This window comes from Chiloscyllium punctatum, chromosome 2, assembly GCF_047496795.1.
Source record: "Chiloscyllium punctatum isolate Juve2018m chromosome 2, sChiPun1.3, whole genome shotgun sequence".
Lineage (NCBI taxonomy): Eukaryota > Metazoa > Chordata > Chondrichthyes > Orectolobiformes > Hemiscylliidae > Chiloscyllium > Chiloscyllium punctatum.
The window spans coordinates 34,929,890-34,946,845 of NC_092740.1; the positions used below are offsets into that span (position 1 = coordinate 34,929,890).

Below are 16,956 nucleotides of genomic sequence, written 5' to 3' on the forward strand. Positions count from 1 at the left end.
AGTTTCTTAGAGGTGACTATCTTTATTTTGCATATCAGGTGGGCAAGGCTAAGCAGCTTTCTGGTCAATAAGTAGACTCCCTCTGTAGATGACTTGAGGACAGATGACAGCAGTAAGAATGTGGCGGAACATCAGCGCTAGAACCATTGCTCTGTTTGACCGCACAGTGGGTCTCCCACAGTTCCATGATGTCCATAGAGCTGATCTGGGGCATTATCCTTTCATGGAAAGGGAGATCAGAACGAGCAGAGTCAGTTGGCAGTCACTTATCACCAGAAGTTTGAATGCTCACATGGTCAGTTGTCTTGGTGAGACCAATGAAGGTTACACATACTGTCTCCCTTTGCTCATGGCGTTTCTCCTGAAGGTGGGCCTGTTGCCTCTTTGATCCCTGCAGACTCGCCCCTGGCATTTCCAATGGATATCTGAATATTCCGGTAACCACTAATGAGGCATGCTCCCTCACATCTCATGAAACTTGAGTAAGCAGCTTTTAACGCAGATATTTATTTTTAAAATCGTTCACAGGTCACTGTCCAGGCCAGCATTTATTGTCCATTCTAGAAGGCAGTTAACAGTCAAACACACTGCTGTGGATCTGGAGTCACATGTAGGCCAGACCAGGTAAGGACGGAAGTTTCCTTCTTAAAGGAGCAAATGAGCTTTTCTGACAATCGACAATGGATTCTCAGGGTCACATTCGTAATAAACCCTTGGATTTAGTGTCAGGTTCCAACATAGTAATGATGATCTTTAGCCAGTCAGCATTGTTCTATTCTTGCTTCCCATATATTGAGCAGGTGGTATTGTAAGTGGTTTGTCAACGTATTCCCCATTTCACTTTGGCATTTTGGATGGAAATGTCAAACAGTGCCTTTTCAAATGCATTGAGAACAGTCTATTCTTAAATCGAGTAGGCAGTGTGGCTGATGTTGTTAATGCTGCTTTGAATAGGTAAACTTCCAAGGGCTGCAACTTTTCCCCAGTGCAGGCTAAGAAGTTCACAATCACAAAGACACATCATTGTGCCCACCTCCCCTGCCATTGCCACATCCACCACAATCCATTAATCAGCAACATATTAATGTCCTGGAAGCAAACAGAAAGAACACTGGAGAAACTCAGCAGGTCTGGCAGTATGTGTGGAGACATAAACAGAGTTTACATTTAGAATCTGGTTTGTCTCTTTTTCCTATGTTTCTCTCTCCACAGATCCTGCCAGACCTGCTGAGTTTCTCTTGCATCCTTTTTGTTTGTTGCAGATTTCCAGTATCCATGGTATTTTGCTATTTAACAAATCTCCCTCCCCTGTGTTAGTTAGCTGCTGACTCTGCCCTGGTGCTGAGCAGACAAGCCTGATGTCTTCCTGCTGCCACAGGATGGCGCCAGGGCAAGACTGGCAGCAGCTCAGCTGCCCACAGACTGGAGGTGGGCAGCCAGTCAAAATAATTAAATTGCTATATTGGAAGTGTTACTGTATCAGGATGCTCCTTCCACTGCATGGAGATCAATCAACAAATCTGGAACTCCTCTGAGCAGCTACCTGGAGTTGGTGAGAGACAGGATTCTCAACCAAAGCTTAGTGACCCATAAAGAGTTCCTAACCCAATGCTAATGACCACCTCCGTGGTTTTGACATTGTTACATTCACTAAAGGATTCACCCCTCTGGTGCCCAGGCTTGACTGAATGGACCTGGCCCAATAATAAAACAAACAAATGTATGCAGCTCATTGCACCGTCTCAATGCAGACTCAGCAATCCTTCCCCACATCTCACAGCCTCAGTATTGGTCACCTCTGTCTGTGGTGCTGGTGATGCCGCCAAGCTGCTAGTGGGCCTCAGACTGGGATAACAGGTAGGAGAAGAAGGCCATCATCCTTAGTGTATAGGTATTCCCAACACAGTCTCTTCATTGGCGATTGGAGAAACCCAGGGCATGGATCAGCTATTTGCCCACACTGACCCATAATTGAATCTGGCTGCAGGACCTAAGGGATGCTGATTACACACCAGCCTATGCACCCTGATTCCCCCCATGCACTGCCCCTTTATGGGACTCCTGTGCAACGTTTTCATGCCCCCCCCCAGTAAAAACCAAAAAGCAGAGTGAGGGAGAGAAATATATAGATGCTTTACAGTGCTGCAAGCAGATTTGTTTTGACATATAAATACTTAGCATGAACCCTCATTCCTATCTCTTCGCTGATAAAAACGTTAAGTATGTATACACTCAACTTTAAATCTACTGCACTCAGATCATTTTAAAGCTGGCAAATCTCTTTAATACTGAAAATTCAACTCAGCCTATAAGAGACGTAATGTGCCCCATCAAATAATAACACTCTCATTTAACTTTTGAATTTGACAAGTCCTTGGATAATTAATTATACAAACCTCAACCATTTTACCATTCTTGCCGCACAGCATCTTTACTCAGCACTTACTTTTCAGTGGAATCTGTTTCTCTCAATCTTGGTTGAGAAAGTGGTGGAACAGGTGGAGGTGGTGGTAATGGAGCAGATTCCTTGTAGAATTCAACACCATTGTCTGAGGTACTTTTTGATAAAGGCCGATAAGTATGTGTCTTGGGAGGTGGGTGCGCCTGAACAGAGGTGAATGAGCTGTAATTATCTAGTACAAAACAATGAAAGATTTTTTTAATCTTCAGTAGAAGAGAACATGTATGGCTTTCTAAATGTTATATACAAGCAAAGCAATGTTTACTTTTCTCTGTAGGTACATTTCAAACTTAGCGGCTGAAAGCCTGCTTGGCACAGCCTCCAAATATAACCTTCAATAGAAGTAAGATGTAAATCCCTTAATTTTACTTTTTTTTGCAGAAATTACTGCAAAAGAGTGGGAGGAGAATCAGACTAATCCGAATGCCATGGACAGCAATGTAGGAATCTTTATTTTTTCTGTCTCATGAACAAAGTTGAGGTTCCTAAACTGCATCCATCATAGTTAAAAAAGCTTCACTTCTGGGATTTCAGTAATTCTGTCAAAATTCCAAAATATTTAGTAGTTTCCACCAATGCTGGACAGATATGGATCTGGGCTTGTACCTAAGTCTCAATACTAAATATTTTCTCATTGGATATCAGAAATAAAGTTAATTCATTTGTTCAATACAAATTGTGCAGATGTGGTCTATCAGATATTTGTACTGATCCCCAACTCATTTTCCATTGTTGAAATGCATCATGATGGCATGACAAACCAAAAGGCTGGGATGTTCCCAAGTTTGTTCAGAATCTGTGCTGTATTGGCTGAGAAAACCATGAGATACAGAAACAGAAGTTAGCCATTCAGCACATTGAGTCTGTTCTGCTATTCAATGAGTCCCTGGTTAATCTGATGATCATCAACTCCACTTTACTGCCTTTTCTCCATAACTCTTGACTGCTTTACTACATAAAAACCTGTCCATCTCAGCCTTGAATACACTTAACAATCCAACCCTGGCAGTCTCTACAGTAATGAGGTCCACAGATTCACTACCCTTGAGAGAGGAAATTCAACCTCATACCTGTCTTACATGGGTGAGTCCTTATTACGATCATGTCCTCTGGTCCTAGACTTTCCCACATGGGGAAACAACCTCTCAACATCTGCTCCATCAAGGCCCCTTGGAATTTTACATGTTTCAATTAGGTTACCTCTCATTTTTCTAACTACTCAAACTCAACTCATAAGAAAAATCCTTCATATTTGGAATTAACCTTGTGAACCCTGAGATAAGGGCCTCAAAACTGTCCACAATATTCCAGCTCCAATCTGTCCAGTGTCTGGCATAGTTTTAGCAAGACCTCCCTATCTTTTATACTCCATTCCATTTTTAAATCAAAGCCTACATCCATACACCTTTCCTATTATCCACTGAATTTGAATGCTCGCTTGTTGTCATGTACAAGGGCCTCCAAATCCCTCTGTGCTGCAGTTTTCTGCAGTCTTTTCCCATATAAAGAAATTCATTCCCTTTATTCTCACATAATCTCACATTTGTCCACATTAAATTCCAGCTGCCAAATCTTTGGCACGTAGCCTGTCTATACCCTTCTCTGAACTCTTTATGTCATCCTCATCACTAGCCTTCCCATCTATTTTAGTGGCTTCCATAAACTGAACAATAGTACATTCACGTGTCTCATCCACGTTATTATTATATCGGAAATAATTGTGACCACAGCACTGATCCCTGTGGCTCAAGTTAGCAGGTGTCGAAGCGAAGGGAATATCTCGGCTTGTGTCACTGGGCTGGCAGAGGTTGGAAGGCAAAAAAAGAACGGGTGATCTGTTTCTGACTAACGTTCATTACTGCTGGAAATGCAAACCAGGCCAAGGTAAGTTGTACTTGGTGACAGAAACGGGAAGTGCTGGAGAAATTCAGTAGGTCAGGCCAAATCTGTGGAGAGAGATGAAGAGGAGTCACGTGAGATGTGAAACCCTAACTCTGTAACTCTCTTCACAGATGCTGCCAGGTTTCTCCAGCAGTCCTTGTTTTTATTTCAGATTTCCAACCTTCACAGTGTGTCATTTCTATTATACTTGGTGATTCTGCTCTCCATGTTTTGGTAGATTAGGATCACTCACTCTCCAGGCAAAACTGCAGAGTGGATATTTTTGTTTGATACACTGGAAAATGCCAGCCTCTGTGGAACCATGTGCAGGTACCAGGGGAAGGCATGAAGGAAGTGCAAGAGCTCGGTTTTAAAGTAAGGGACCATTTTTTGCAGAAAAGAACACACCAGAACTATCACTCCATATGTGGCATTTATCAACTTGGATATTGGAATGCTATACTGTACTTTAAATTCTCTTCTACTCTGTCACAGTAGTATATGTTGGTCACTAATATTTTCAAGCATGAAGGTCAGTATGACTTTTCCACTTGCCGCAACTGCCTCATAATCTGCGGAAGCCAGAGATTATAGCTTTGCGCTGTATATACACACCCATTGGTGAGGAACTGCTCAATCTGATTTCACATAAGCTCCTTCTAGTCAGCACAAAGAGACTCTCGTCTCGTCTGTCTACACCAGATTTGAATGCAGGTCCTGAAGCTGAAAAGGCCAGTGTATGAAATGACTGAGAACCCAATCTTATTGCATGCCCAATTAAAACATGAAAGAAAAGTTGAAGATGAAAAGGCGTTTCATAAAATGAGTAAGATGCATCCAGTTGAAACATCTTTTGTTTTCTGTAAGCTTTTCATGCTTGGATGAGCAATGAAATGTAATATCTGAAGAAAATGTTTTGGCATATTGGGCAGGTCAGGTTTCTACCTGAACAAGAATTAAAGGCTATTAATATCTCACCTTCATTGCCAACTTTTCTCTCAACCTCCAAGTCTGGTGGAGGAACCTTTTATAATGCTATTTTAACTGAGCTTTCATCAAAAATGAAGGTTGAACCATTTCCAATGATAAACAATTAATATGGCACCATTCATTGCTGCTTGAATTATTCATTGCACATGCAGGTTGAAATGATCCACCGGGCATTTTGATGTAGTAACATTACCCTTTAAAAATAAAGGCACATTCCCCTACTCACCCTATCCCTGTCTAAATTTTTTGATAAAGATTAGATAAACAGCTGATGTAAAACATATTAAGTTCAATCTTTCGTAGTTCCAAGTTTGTCAACAGTGAAACAACCTTGTTGGTTCCAGCGTGTAAACCTCTAACCTGTATAATCTCTATACAGGATCTGACTGGGTTGCTGTGTCCTTCCAGTTATTTCTGTTCCTACACCAGACTATGGGCATTTGCAACATTTTTAATTCTTACTTACCCCTTTTTTGGGGGAAATGGGGTAGCGGGGAGAAAAACAGAAATCACAAAAACAAAAGACTATGCGGAAAAAAATCATCAGACAGCAAGTACAACTGATGAATGTAGGTAATGACTGCATTGTTATAGATAACATTTAAGAATGGTTTACCTTGTGCTAACTTTATTTTGTTTTATGAATCAACCTGTTCAGAGATTTTATTACATGTCTCTGGAGCAGGTGGGACTTGAAAACCCAGGTCTCCTGGCTCAGAGGTTGGGACACTACCCCAACACCACATGAGTTCTTTGTTAATTGTACATCTGTGTATTAAATTATCTGCAGGTGGAAGGTATTAATTGGAGTTTCATTTGAGCAATTATAGCAGGTGGTACAGAGGCAGAGTTCCTATTCCAGAACCAAGTGTCCAGGGTTCAAGTCTCATCTGCTCTAGAGGTGTCCAGTAACATCTCTGAACAGGTTGATTAGATAAAATATATTAGCAATTATAAAGAGACACTACAGAAAAATACAAACAGACACTTTCTCTCCTCTTTCTCTCTGCTATATTTATTATTGTTGCACTAGCCCTGGTGGGTAAGGATCATTGTTCTTTTAATTGATAATACAGCTGATTTGATGGTCGTAAAAACAATGCCCATATGTATGTAATAGCATCTATGAAAACAATAGAAAAAAATAGATAAAGTAAAGAGACACTAGGATTTCATAGCACAGAGGTAATGTCTTGCTTTATTCTGTGCTAGCAATGTAACTGTGTCAAAACATGTCCAAACACATTGACTAAACCAAATTCGAAAAAGACACTACTGAAAAGGTGGATAGCTGAGTTAGAAGATGTATGCTTGTAACGTTTCTCTTGAGAATAAATTATTCTGAGTAAAGATGAGTTCCAGCATGGTCTGTCATCAAGTGGCTTTTGGACTGTAACAAATTGGAAAGTATTGTATTAGCTTCTAAAGTAGAGGTTGAATTAAAGTTTGTCTAGTGCTTTGGATTTGAAATTAAGAAAGAAATCTGTTGTTCTTTTATTACTTAGATTACTTAATTTAATGCAGAGACCCTGAGGATATCTGACGGTAGTAAGTTTGAGTGACAGACTCAAGGAAAAGGGAAGTAAAGGTCTTTCCAAAGTGGAGAATGGGAATTAAGTGAATTTATTTCATCATGTCAGGGTGTTGGGATTGACAATAAGGGGACCACCAGTTAACCCTCAATTGGTGGGTCTGGGTCATTAACGGGGTTATGGCCGAGAGACAGTCAATGAGATGGGAATTTACAAAGAGGGCCTGCTGGGTGAAGATTGAGAGTGGAGGTCAGTGATGGTACATTTACATGGATTTTGCTCAATCAGGAAAAGCTGCTTCCCAGTTTAGTTTGAGATCTAAAACAAAACAATATAAATTTCTTACCAGGATAAACATATGCATATGTAGCATTGAATGCATCTGTATCATCATCTGTTAAAAAATAAAAAGTCATGTTGAAAGTGGTTTACTGCCAGCTGTGATAATAATGGAATTGGACTAATAGTTTTATTTCCAATCGTATATATTGTGAACCACTTGCATCGAAGTGGCTCCTTACTAAACTGACCCTAACTACTTCAGACTGCATTACGTTTAATTTTCCTTTGCATCACAGGATAGGTATCCCTCTAATTCCCTAAATCCCTAGTGAATAAATCCACTCAACTCTAATTTTGACATTTCACTACGTCAACTGCCCACCTTTCATTATTTGCTTGCCAATGTGGCATTAAGGTAACCAAAGCTCTCAAATGATTGGTTCATAATGTCAGTTAGAAGCCAACCGTTTTACAAAACAAAAGGAACATGTTGAAAGCATAAGTTCTAGTGGAAAAATGGAACATTGCAGATCTGTATAAAGCACGTAAAAAGACAATACAATAAAATAAATGCAACGTTTTAAGCAGCTGGGTGCAGGCTTTGTGGTCGGGTACAGCTATTACAACTGTCTTGTGTATAGGGATGGATAAAAAAAAATCTCAGCCTTTCTAAATAAAGGGATTCGCTTTCAAAGCCATTTGAAAGTCAGCATGCGTTCCCTAGGCAATCAGTTCATAAATGTGCGTGGCACAGAGAACAAGATACAAAATGTTTCTTCTCTGGTAACAGGAACACTTGAGGATCATTTTTGTAACAGTTACACGTTCAAACAGGTCTCCACCAACAGCCCCGGACATTATAAATGAAGGGCTTACTCCAGCCAACCTCAGAATCCCAGAGCAACTTCTAAAATGGTTTGCAGCATAAAGGACACACAGGTAAAGTTTCACTTGAAAATAAATTATTCTGAGTAGAGGTGAGCTCCAGCACCATCTGTCACCAAGTGGCTTTTGGACTGTAACAACTTGGATAGTATTGTATTAGCTTCTAAAATAGAGGTTGATTTAAAGTTTGTCTGATGTCCAGTATATTTCAGGAGGACATCAGCTGCAAGTAGGACCATCTCTTTAATAAAGGCCATCAGATTAAGTTCTAGATTCACCAAGCTATGCCAAGCACACTGGTATCTGCAGCCTTTTAAGTGGTCTATTGGAACACCAAGCCAGTTGGTACATTGCAAGCTGTCCTCTTAATGCAAGTTGTCAAGGTTTAGTTCATGTGCACTGGCAATGCTGAACATTGGATGTGTACTCAGTTTTGAACACTTAGTCATTACCAAAAACCTGGCTGCCAGGTGTACAATTTAAAATAAAGTAAGTGAAGTCTTCCCTCGGGTTTAAAATTTTTTCACAATGAGACAGAAGAAAGTTTTTCCTGTATAGATTCCTCAGTAAGTTTGTTTATATGTTTTGTTTTCACTGGCTTATCAACAAGTTAATGGTCTCTTGGAGGTGAATATTTAGATTAACCAGCCACAGTTTGGGAACACCTGAAGTAATTGTACCTTTTATCATCAGGTGTAACGCATGTAATTGTTCCTGGGCAGTTACATATCTTCCTAAGTCCTGTTTTCATTACCATCAATGGGAAAATTGTGAAGTGTGTCCATTACGCCTACTTCTTTTGAATCATAGAATCCCTACAGTGTGGAAACAGGCCATCTGGCCCAACAGGTCTACACTGACCCTCCGAAGAGTAACTCATCCAGACCCATTACCCCACCCTATTACTCTACATATACCCCTGACTAATGCATCTAACCTAAACATCTCTGAACACTACGGGTAATTTAGCACAGCCAATTCACCTAACCTGCACATCTTTGGACTGTGGGAGGAAAGCAGAGCACCTGGAAGAAACCCATGCAGACATGGGGAGAATGTGCAATCTCCACATGGACAGTCACCCGAGGCTGTCCTCCACCTCTGGAACATCTCCAACCTCCATCCCTGCCTCAGCTCATCTGTTGCTGGCAACCCTCACCATGAAATTCGAATCTCAACCACTACAATAGTCAAGTCAACCTCCACACTCTGAAACACTCAGCTCATGCAAAGATTGCTCTGCACCAAGTTATATTTGCCTAACATTTCCATCCTTTGCAGACATTCTTCTGCAGCCTCAGCCGATCATATCTGTAACCATCCCTCCACCAGAGAGATATTCCAGAATATTCCTTTGCTACAATATTATTAAGATAATCCCTTCCCCTTGTTTTTTCTTCAATGATAATGTTTTTATCCTTGCAGGTGCTTTGTTTTGGAATGCTCTCCCTAAACCATTCCTTCCTCCTTAAACGCTCTGGTGAAGTCTTTGGGTACCCATATTTTTCCGCTGTACTCCAGTGAAACACCTTGAGATGTTTTTCTACATTAAGTGGGAGATAAGATAAACACAAGCTGTTGTTGTATAACACAGCATGAAAATTAAAACTCAGAGGTTCACAGTTTAATTTCAAAATGTTAATCATTTATCTCAAACATCAGTCTCAAACATACCTGGCTTATGGACCATATGTATTTGCTTGAACATCGTCTTATACCAGTCTTTGGGTCGATCCACTGTCTAGATTACAAATGCAAGCTTAAATTAGTCACCAAAAAGTAAAACACATACACACACACACACACTCTCTCTCTCTCTCTTTGTTTTTTCGACTTACAGAACTTAGGAATTTGTTATTCTCCGAAAGTGGAAGTAACAATTACTTTTTCCAATCATTTGGTTTGAAAATGTCAACATTTGGACTTAATACCTACTCAGATCTTAGAAATATTGACAGTCATTGACTAGTCAAGTGACTGGGCGAAAGTGGGTACTGCAAATGCTGGAGATTAGGGTCAAGATTAGAGTAGTGCTAGAAAAGCACAGCAGGTCAGGCAGCATCCGACTTTCCTGCCCTTTGGATGCTGCCTGACCTGCTGTGCTTTTCCAGCACCACTCTAATCTGGCCAAGTGACTGGTTTGTTGCACTGAAGACTCGATGCAGCATCAATCACAATCTAATGAGGGAGGCAATGGCGTAGTGGTATTACCAAAAGACAGTTAAACTAGAAAATCAGCTAACATTCCTGGGACCCAGGTTCAAACCTAGAATTTAATTTCAATTAAAAATAATTCTTGAATTAAGTACCTACTGATGACCAAGAAACCATTGCTGATTGTCAGAAAAACCATCTGATTCCTTCAGAGAAGGAAATCTGTTGTTCTTATCTGGTCTAGCATACAACTCACAACAATGCGGCTGACTCTCAACTGCTCTCTGAAGTGATCTTGTAAGTCATTCAGTTTAAGGGCAACTAGGGACAGGCAATAAACGCTGGCCAGCCAGGGACGCCCATGTCTCATGAGAAAAAGAAACACAGATCTGCTTTGTGTTAAGAAGGACTGAAATTAGATGGCCTTCCTAATACCATCATAGCTGTTGTAGAGGAATTACCTAGTCTTGAATTGTTTGGATTTTTAAAAAAAGTATGAGGCAAAAAAGGTAAAAGTTAGATGACAGTTTTTCTCACAAGAAATAATTAGATCTGGATGCAGTGCCTTAGACTGTGGTAGAGGCAGCATCAATTGTGGATTCAAATCGGAGTTGGACTGCATTTTTAGAAGGGAACATTGTGTATGGTTATGAGGAGAAGACAGGGAGAACAAATATGATGGGATGAATGGCCTCTATCTGTGGTATAATGATTTTGTGATTCTGTTTTCAAGCAAGTTGGTAGATGCTACAGAAGAGCTTCCTACAAATCCCAGTGCTGGTCTAAATGTTCAACAGGGTCTAATTTCACTGAACCTTCAAGTTCATTGTAATGTTAATGAGAGCAAACTCCTACTCACTGCTGGAGTTCCTGAGATATGATTCTCCACAGTGCCTCTGGCAGCCTCAAACTGAGGAAACTGTCGGAGAAGCATCACCACCACCAGAGGATTTCTCACAGGAGGAGCAGGAACATCATTTCTCATTCAGACTCTTCTACGTGATTTAGTTATGGATTAGCTATGATTTTAATCTTCATCTCTTGCAGCAGCAGATGACACAGCTCTTCCCAGGAGCTGATCGAAGTTCATTCATCAAAGCAGGAGCAACTAACAGGAACAACTAATAAAGTCATCACATCCTTACCAGGCCATGGGGCTGCTATCTCATTGAGAGAGAGAGAGAGAAATGACAGCTCACTACACCTCAGGCAAGGTGAGAGATCGAGCAGAAGCAACTAAAAACTTAACCTTTCTCCAGCGTGCTACCAACTAAAAAGCAGAACTCTCAACATATTGATCTCAGTGCCTTCCCAGGAGATGTCTGTACAGAAACATGATCCTACATAGCCTCTAGAGAGCCAAGATCACAGCTGGAGATTGAGGCCATCAGCACAAGAGATTGACAGGAGGTGGGGTAAAAAGAGCAAGATAGAAATGTAAGTGGTTTATCAGTACATTTGGGGAACACCACAAGAAAAAGGAGCAGAATTGAACCATTTAGCTTATTACGTCCGCTCCATCATTCAATCATGGCTGATAGGTTTCTCAACCCCATTCTCCTGCATTCTCCCCTTTAGCTTTGACCTCCTTACTAATCAATAACCTATCTATCTCTGCTTAAGGTATAGGATAGAGGTCAATAGCTTTTTGTTAAGAACATGGAACTGGGACCTGTGCGAAGAAGGTTCTAGTGAAGTGCTGTTGAGCTGTGCTGATAATGTAAATAGTTAATAAATGCTTATTGGTTCACACTAGAATGGTGGACCATCCTCCAGAATCTGCTGATGATATTTATACAAGCAGCATGGATTTGAGAAGCTTAATGACCTCTTCCTGATACTACCTTCTTCCACTTTTGCTCCAGAGAATTCTGTAAGGTTGGTCAATTAGGGCTCACCTTTCAGACATACGAACCCGGTGAAGAACCGGAGGAAAGGAGAATAGTAACTCAAATTGAGTTTGAGCAATGGAAGGCAAATAAGGTAGGAGGAAAACAATCCCACTGAATACAAGTTGTACCTTACTATAAAAAAATGTGTAAACCCCCAGGAAACAACTCTTGAGTGTTAAAATATGCGAGGAATTAGTATCATGGCCTGTGAAAGTTTCTGTCTGGAAACTATGCGCCTCTCAAATATTTTTTGAAGAAACCCTTTTGTGAGTAAATGACAATTCTGAGTGTGAAATAGTAAGACAGTCTAGTGTGTTAGCCATCAATTAATAAAGAGAATTAACTCAGTGTGAACGGTCTTTCCCCAGCTACATGAAGAAATAGCAGACAGTTATTCAGGATACAATAGATCCAGATTGGTTAAATCAAGAGATACTATGATACGCATCAGAATAGAATAACAAATTAATAACACCTGTCAAAATGGAAGTGTAGAAATTGAAATAAGGAGGTGCTATATATGTAACTGCCTAAGCTGCTACAATGGAGGGCTTCTTTGTTATAGGATCCAACTGGATGAAAATAGCTAGTCATAATCCAACTCCTTGTGAACATGGGTCACTGGCATGGTAATGTCTCTCATTCAATCTCCTCAAGAAAGACCGCAGTGTGGTTGAAGCTGCTTGGTATGGAAGCAGTTCCTTGTCGCAGGATCAATATCCTAAATCATCATGAGCATTTCCCATCATGGGTTGGATGTGATCAACGGTAGAAATCAGGACTGCATTCACAGGACTTGAGTAGAAATGTCAACACTCAACGATTTAAAGGCCTTCCATGTGAGCAGCCTGTTCCCAGTCTCTTTGTTTTATCTAACAGAGTAGGATGTACATTAGTTACCACAGAAGCATTTAGGGTTGCAGGCCATTGTATTGTTCCAACTGGAATGGGAAACAAATCAGTGTTGGTGAATACAACAGGTTGAAATGGGAGAATGTCAGGACAGACATCCGCACTCCCAAATCCCTACATAGCAAACCTCCAATCTCAACTGTTATGGGCTGAGGGAATGATGGTTAACGAGAAGCGTAGAAAGAAATGCCATCTCCAGCTGTATTGTGACAATAATCGAATGGGTCTGGGATCACAGATCTTCGTTGCATTGGTTCAGAGATGGTTTGAGGAGGTACATTCAGGAATGAAAAAACCGAGTAACCAAAAGGATTGAAAGAGACGATGCGTTACTCTTGCCCCAAGCTTAAAAGTTTACCTCAGCTAGAGAAGAAAGATATACACAGACATTGGAAGTCCAAATTAGGTTGATGATTTTACATCGAGTTATTGAGTCATAGAGATATACAGCATGGAAACAGACCCTTCGGTCCAACCCAACCAGATATCCCAACCCAATTTAGTCCCACCTGTCAGCACCTGGCCCATATCCCTCTAAACCCTTCCCATTCATATGCCCGTCCAAATGCCTCTTAAAAGTTGCAATTGTACCAGCCTCCACCACATCCTTTGGCAGCTCATTACATACACATACCACCCTCTGTGTGAAAAAGTTGCTCCTTAGGTCTCTTTTATATCTTTCCCCTCTCACCCTAAATCTATGATCTCTAGTTCTGGACTCCCCGACCCAGGGAAAAGACTTTGTCTATTTATCCTATCCATGCCCCTCATAATTTTATAAACCTCTATAAGGTCACCCCTCAGCCGCTGACGCTCCAGGGAAAACAGCCCCAGCCTATTCAGCCTCTCCCTATAGCTCAGATCCTCCAACCCTGGCAACATCCTTGTAAATCTTTTCTGAACCCTTTCAAGTTTCACAACATCTTTCCGATAGGAAGGAGACCAGAATTGCATGCAATTTTCCAACAGTGGCCTAACCAATGTCCTGTACAGCTGCAACATAACCTCCCAACTCCTGTACTCAATACTCTGACCAATAAAGGAAAGCATACCAAACGCCTTCTTTACTAAGAGGTTTATAAAATTATGAGGGGCATGGATAGGATAAATAGACAAAGTCTTTTCCCTGGGTCAGGGAGTCCAGAACTAGAGATCATAGATTTAGGGTGAGAGGGGAAAGATATAAAAGAGACCTAAGGAGCAACTCCACTTTCAAGGAGCTATGAACCTGCACTCCAAGGTCTCTTTGTTTAGCAACACTCCCTAGGACCTTACCATTAAGTGTATAAGTCCTGCTAAGATTCGCTTTCCCAAAATGCAGCAGCTCGCATTTATCGGAATTAAACTCAATCTGCCACTTCTCAGCCCATTGGCCGAGCTGATCCAGATCCTGTTGTAATCTGAGGTGACACTCTTTGCTGTCCACTACACCTCCAATTTTGGTGTCATCTGCAAACTTACTAAATGTACCTCTTATGCTCACATCCAAATCATTTATGTAAATGACAAAAAGTAGAGGGCCCAACACCGAACCTTGTGGCACTCCACTGGTCACAGGCCTCCAGTCTGGAAAACAACCCTCCACCACCACCCTCTGTCTTCTACCTTTGAGCCAGTTCTGTACCCAAATGGCTAGTTCTACCTGTATTCCTTGAGATCTAACCTTGCTAATCAGTCTCCCATGGGGAACCTTGTCGAACGCCTTACTGAAGTCGATATAGATCACATCTACTGCTCTGCCCTCATCAATCTTCTTTGTTACTTCTTCAAAAAACTCAATCAAATTTGTGAGACATGATTTCCCACACACAAAGCCATGTTGACTATCCCTAATCAGTCCTTGCCTTTCCAAATACATGTACATACTGTCCCTCAGGATTCCCTCCAACAACTTGCCCACCACCGAAGTCAGGCTCACTGGTCTATAGTTCCCTGGCTTGTCTTTACCGCCCTTCTTAAACATTGGCACCACGTTTGCCAACCTCCAGTCTTCCGGCACCTCACCTGAGACTATTGATGATACAAATATCTCAGCAAGAGGCCCAGCAATCACTTCTCCAGCTTCCCACAGAGTTCTCGGGTACACCTGATCAAGTTGGGAGAGAAAGCTGGAGAAGTGCAACATTTCCTCTGAGTGTTGTTGCCATGCAACAATTGGAATGCTCTAGCAAAGGCAGAACACATGTCGGTCCCTTTAATAACTATGAGTATATGGCTGCACAATTTTAAAAAAATCAATGGCCTATGCGCTTAATGGAATAAAATGCATGCAGCAAAAATAAAATGAAAGGGAGTGGTGGTGAGATGAGTCAGGATATTCAAAATAGGACACTTTAATTTTAAGTTGGAAGTGACAACTCTAAGGAAGATAGTCAAAAATATTTTTTTCATCATTTTATATGAACAGCACTTGTGGTTAAGGGTTTTGCTGTAAGCCCATGACAGATCTTCGCATGGCATATTTAGTGAGGTGACGTTGTTGGCTTACTTGCATCCAATTTCTCATTTAAAAGAAATCCTCATAAATGAAACTTACAACATAGGCAGCTAAGAAAGGGCAAATTACTCCCTTTAAACATAAAAACCTAAGTGGTCAATACAGTATGGCAGGGGTGTTTGGGTCAAAATACCAAATACTTCAGACATTCACTATGTTATTATTTTGTTACACATCCTCAAGTGTGACTGGAGTCAAGAGATGCCAGTGAGTTTAGAAACAAGTGCACACCAGTTTCAACAATAATGTTTTGCAGATATTCTGTCTGTCGTGGTTAAAGAGACCTCAAATATTTTCAGCTTTTGGAAAAATGTTCTCACTGTATAATAATCGTAATATACCGATGAGGAAAAAAGTGGGTCAAGATTTCTTTTTCTTGAAAAAATATCTAGAAATCCCTTTATGAAAAACAATGCTTTCTTCAATGAATCAAATGTAATTTAAGTCTTGCAGTGGGAACTGGGGGAGCAGGTACCAACTTCAGAACCATGCAAACCAAAAAAAAACTCCAGAAGCTGGCAAACTGAGAAAAAAATAGAAAATGCTGGAAATATTTCACAGATAAGGTAGCACCTGTGGGCAGAGAAACAAGAGATGACAGCATAGGTCAATGACCTTTCGTCCAAACTAAGACAAGTCAGAGATCATGTTTAGAATATGAATTGATGGGGCAAGGAGGAAAGAAAGGTTTGTGAAAGGATAGAAGATGGGAGATATTGAATGAGATCAAATGGGTATGGTAATGGAGAAGTTGATCAAATTAGGATTTCTGATATTTCTTTAACTCTGTCCTTGTTTTGTACATTATATAAGTACCTACACAGATCATTTATAGTATTTCCTATCAATCAATAATATTATTTCTTCAGTAGGAAACACTGACTCCCCCACGCCGATCTCCGTCGCCACGCCGAACCCCACCCCTGCTCCGATCTCCGTCCCCGCCCCGATTCCCGCCCCCACTCCTAGCTCCAGCCCCACACCAGGTCCTAGGTCCTAGCTCCCAACCCTGCCGTATTTTCACCATCCCTCCAGAACTACCCCTCTCTGAAGATGAAAGATTAGTCCTCGGCAGAGGCCTCACCTTCATTCCCCTACGCTCTTGGATTAACGAGTTTAACACGCAGTGAGACATCAAACAATTCTTCCGCCGCCTTCGCCTCTGCACCTACTTCTTCAACCAGGATTCTCACCCACCCTCTGACGACCCCTTCTCCCACCTCCAACACACCTCATCCACCTGGACACCCTGTGCTGGCCTCTTACCTGCCCTCGATTTCTTCATAGCCAACTACCGCCGCGACATTAACCACCTTAAGTCCTCACCCTTAACAATTTCTCCTTCGAATCCTCCCACTTCCTCTAGACCAAAGGCGTAGCCATGGGCACCCGTATGGGCCCCAGCTATGCCTGTCTCTTTGTTGGCTATGTAGAACAGTTGATCTTCCGTAATTACCACTCCCCACCTCT

The 16,956-nt window shown here is 41.3% G+C and overlaps 1 protein-coding gene across 26 annotated transcripts in view; it reads right to left on the reverse strand.

Moving 5' to 3' along the window:
- Nucleotides 1–16,956, reverse strand: part of sorbs2b (sorbin and SH3 domain containing 2b) — a 485,383-nt gene that overhangs the window by 121,540 nt on the left and 346,887 nt on the right. For 21 of the 26 annotated variants that reach the window (XM_072595463.1, XM_072595454.1, XM_072595483.1 and 18 more), the window contains 3 exons: nucleotides 9,706–9,772; nucleotides 7,211–7,258; nucleotides 2,447–2,633 (listed from right to left, as the gene is read on the reverse strand). In XM_072595463.1, the coding sequence (XP_072451564.1) occupies nucleotides 2,447–2,633; nucleotides 7,211–7,258; nucleotides 9,706–9,772 (302 nt within the window). The remainder of the gene's footprint in view (nucleotides 1–2,446; nucleotides 2,634–7,210; nucleotides 7,259–9,705; nucleotides 9,773–16,956) is intronic. The other 5 variants (XM_072595540.1, XM_072595497.1, XM_072595580.1 and 2 more) reach the window with 1 other exon arrangement.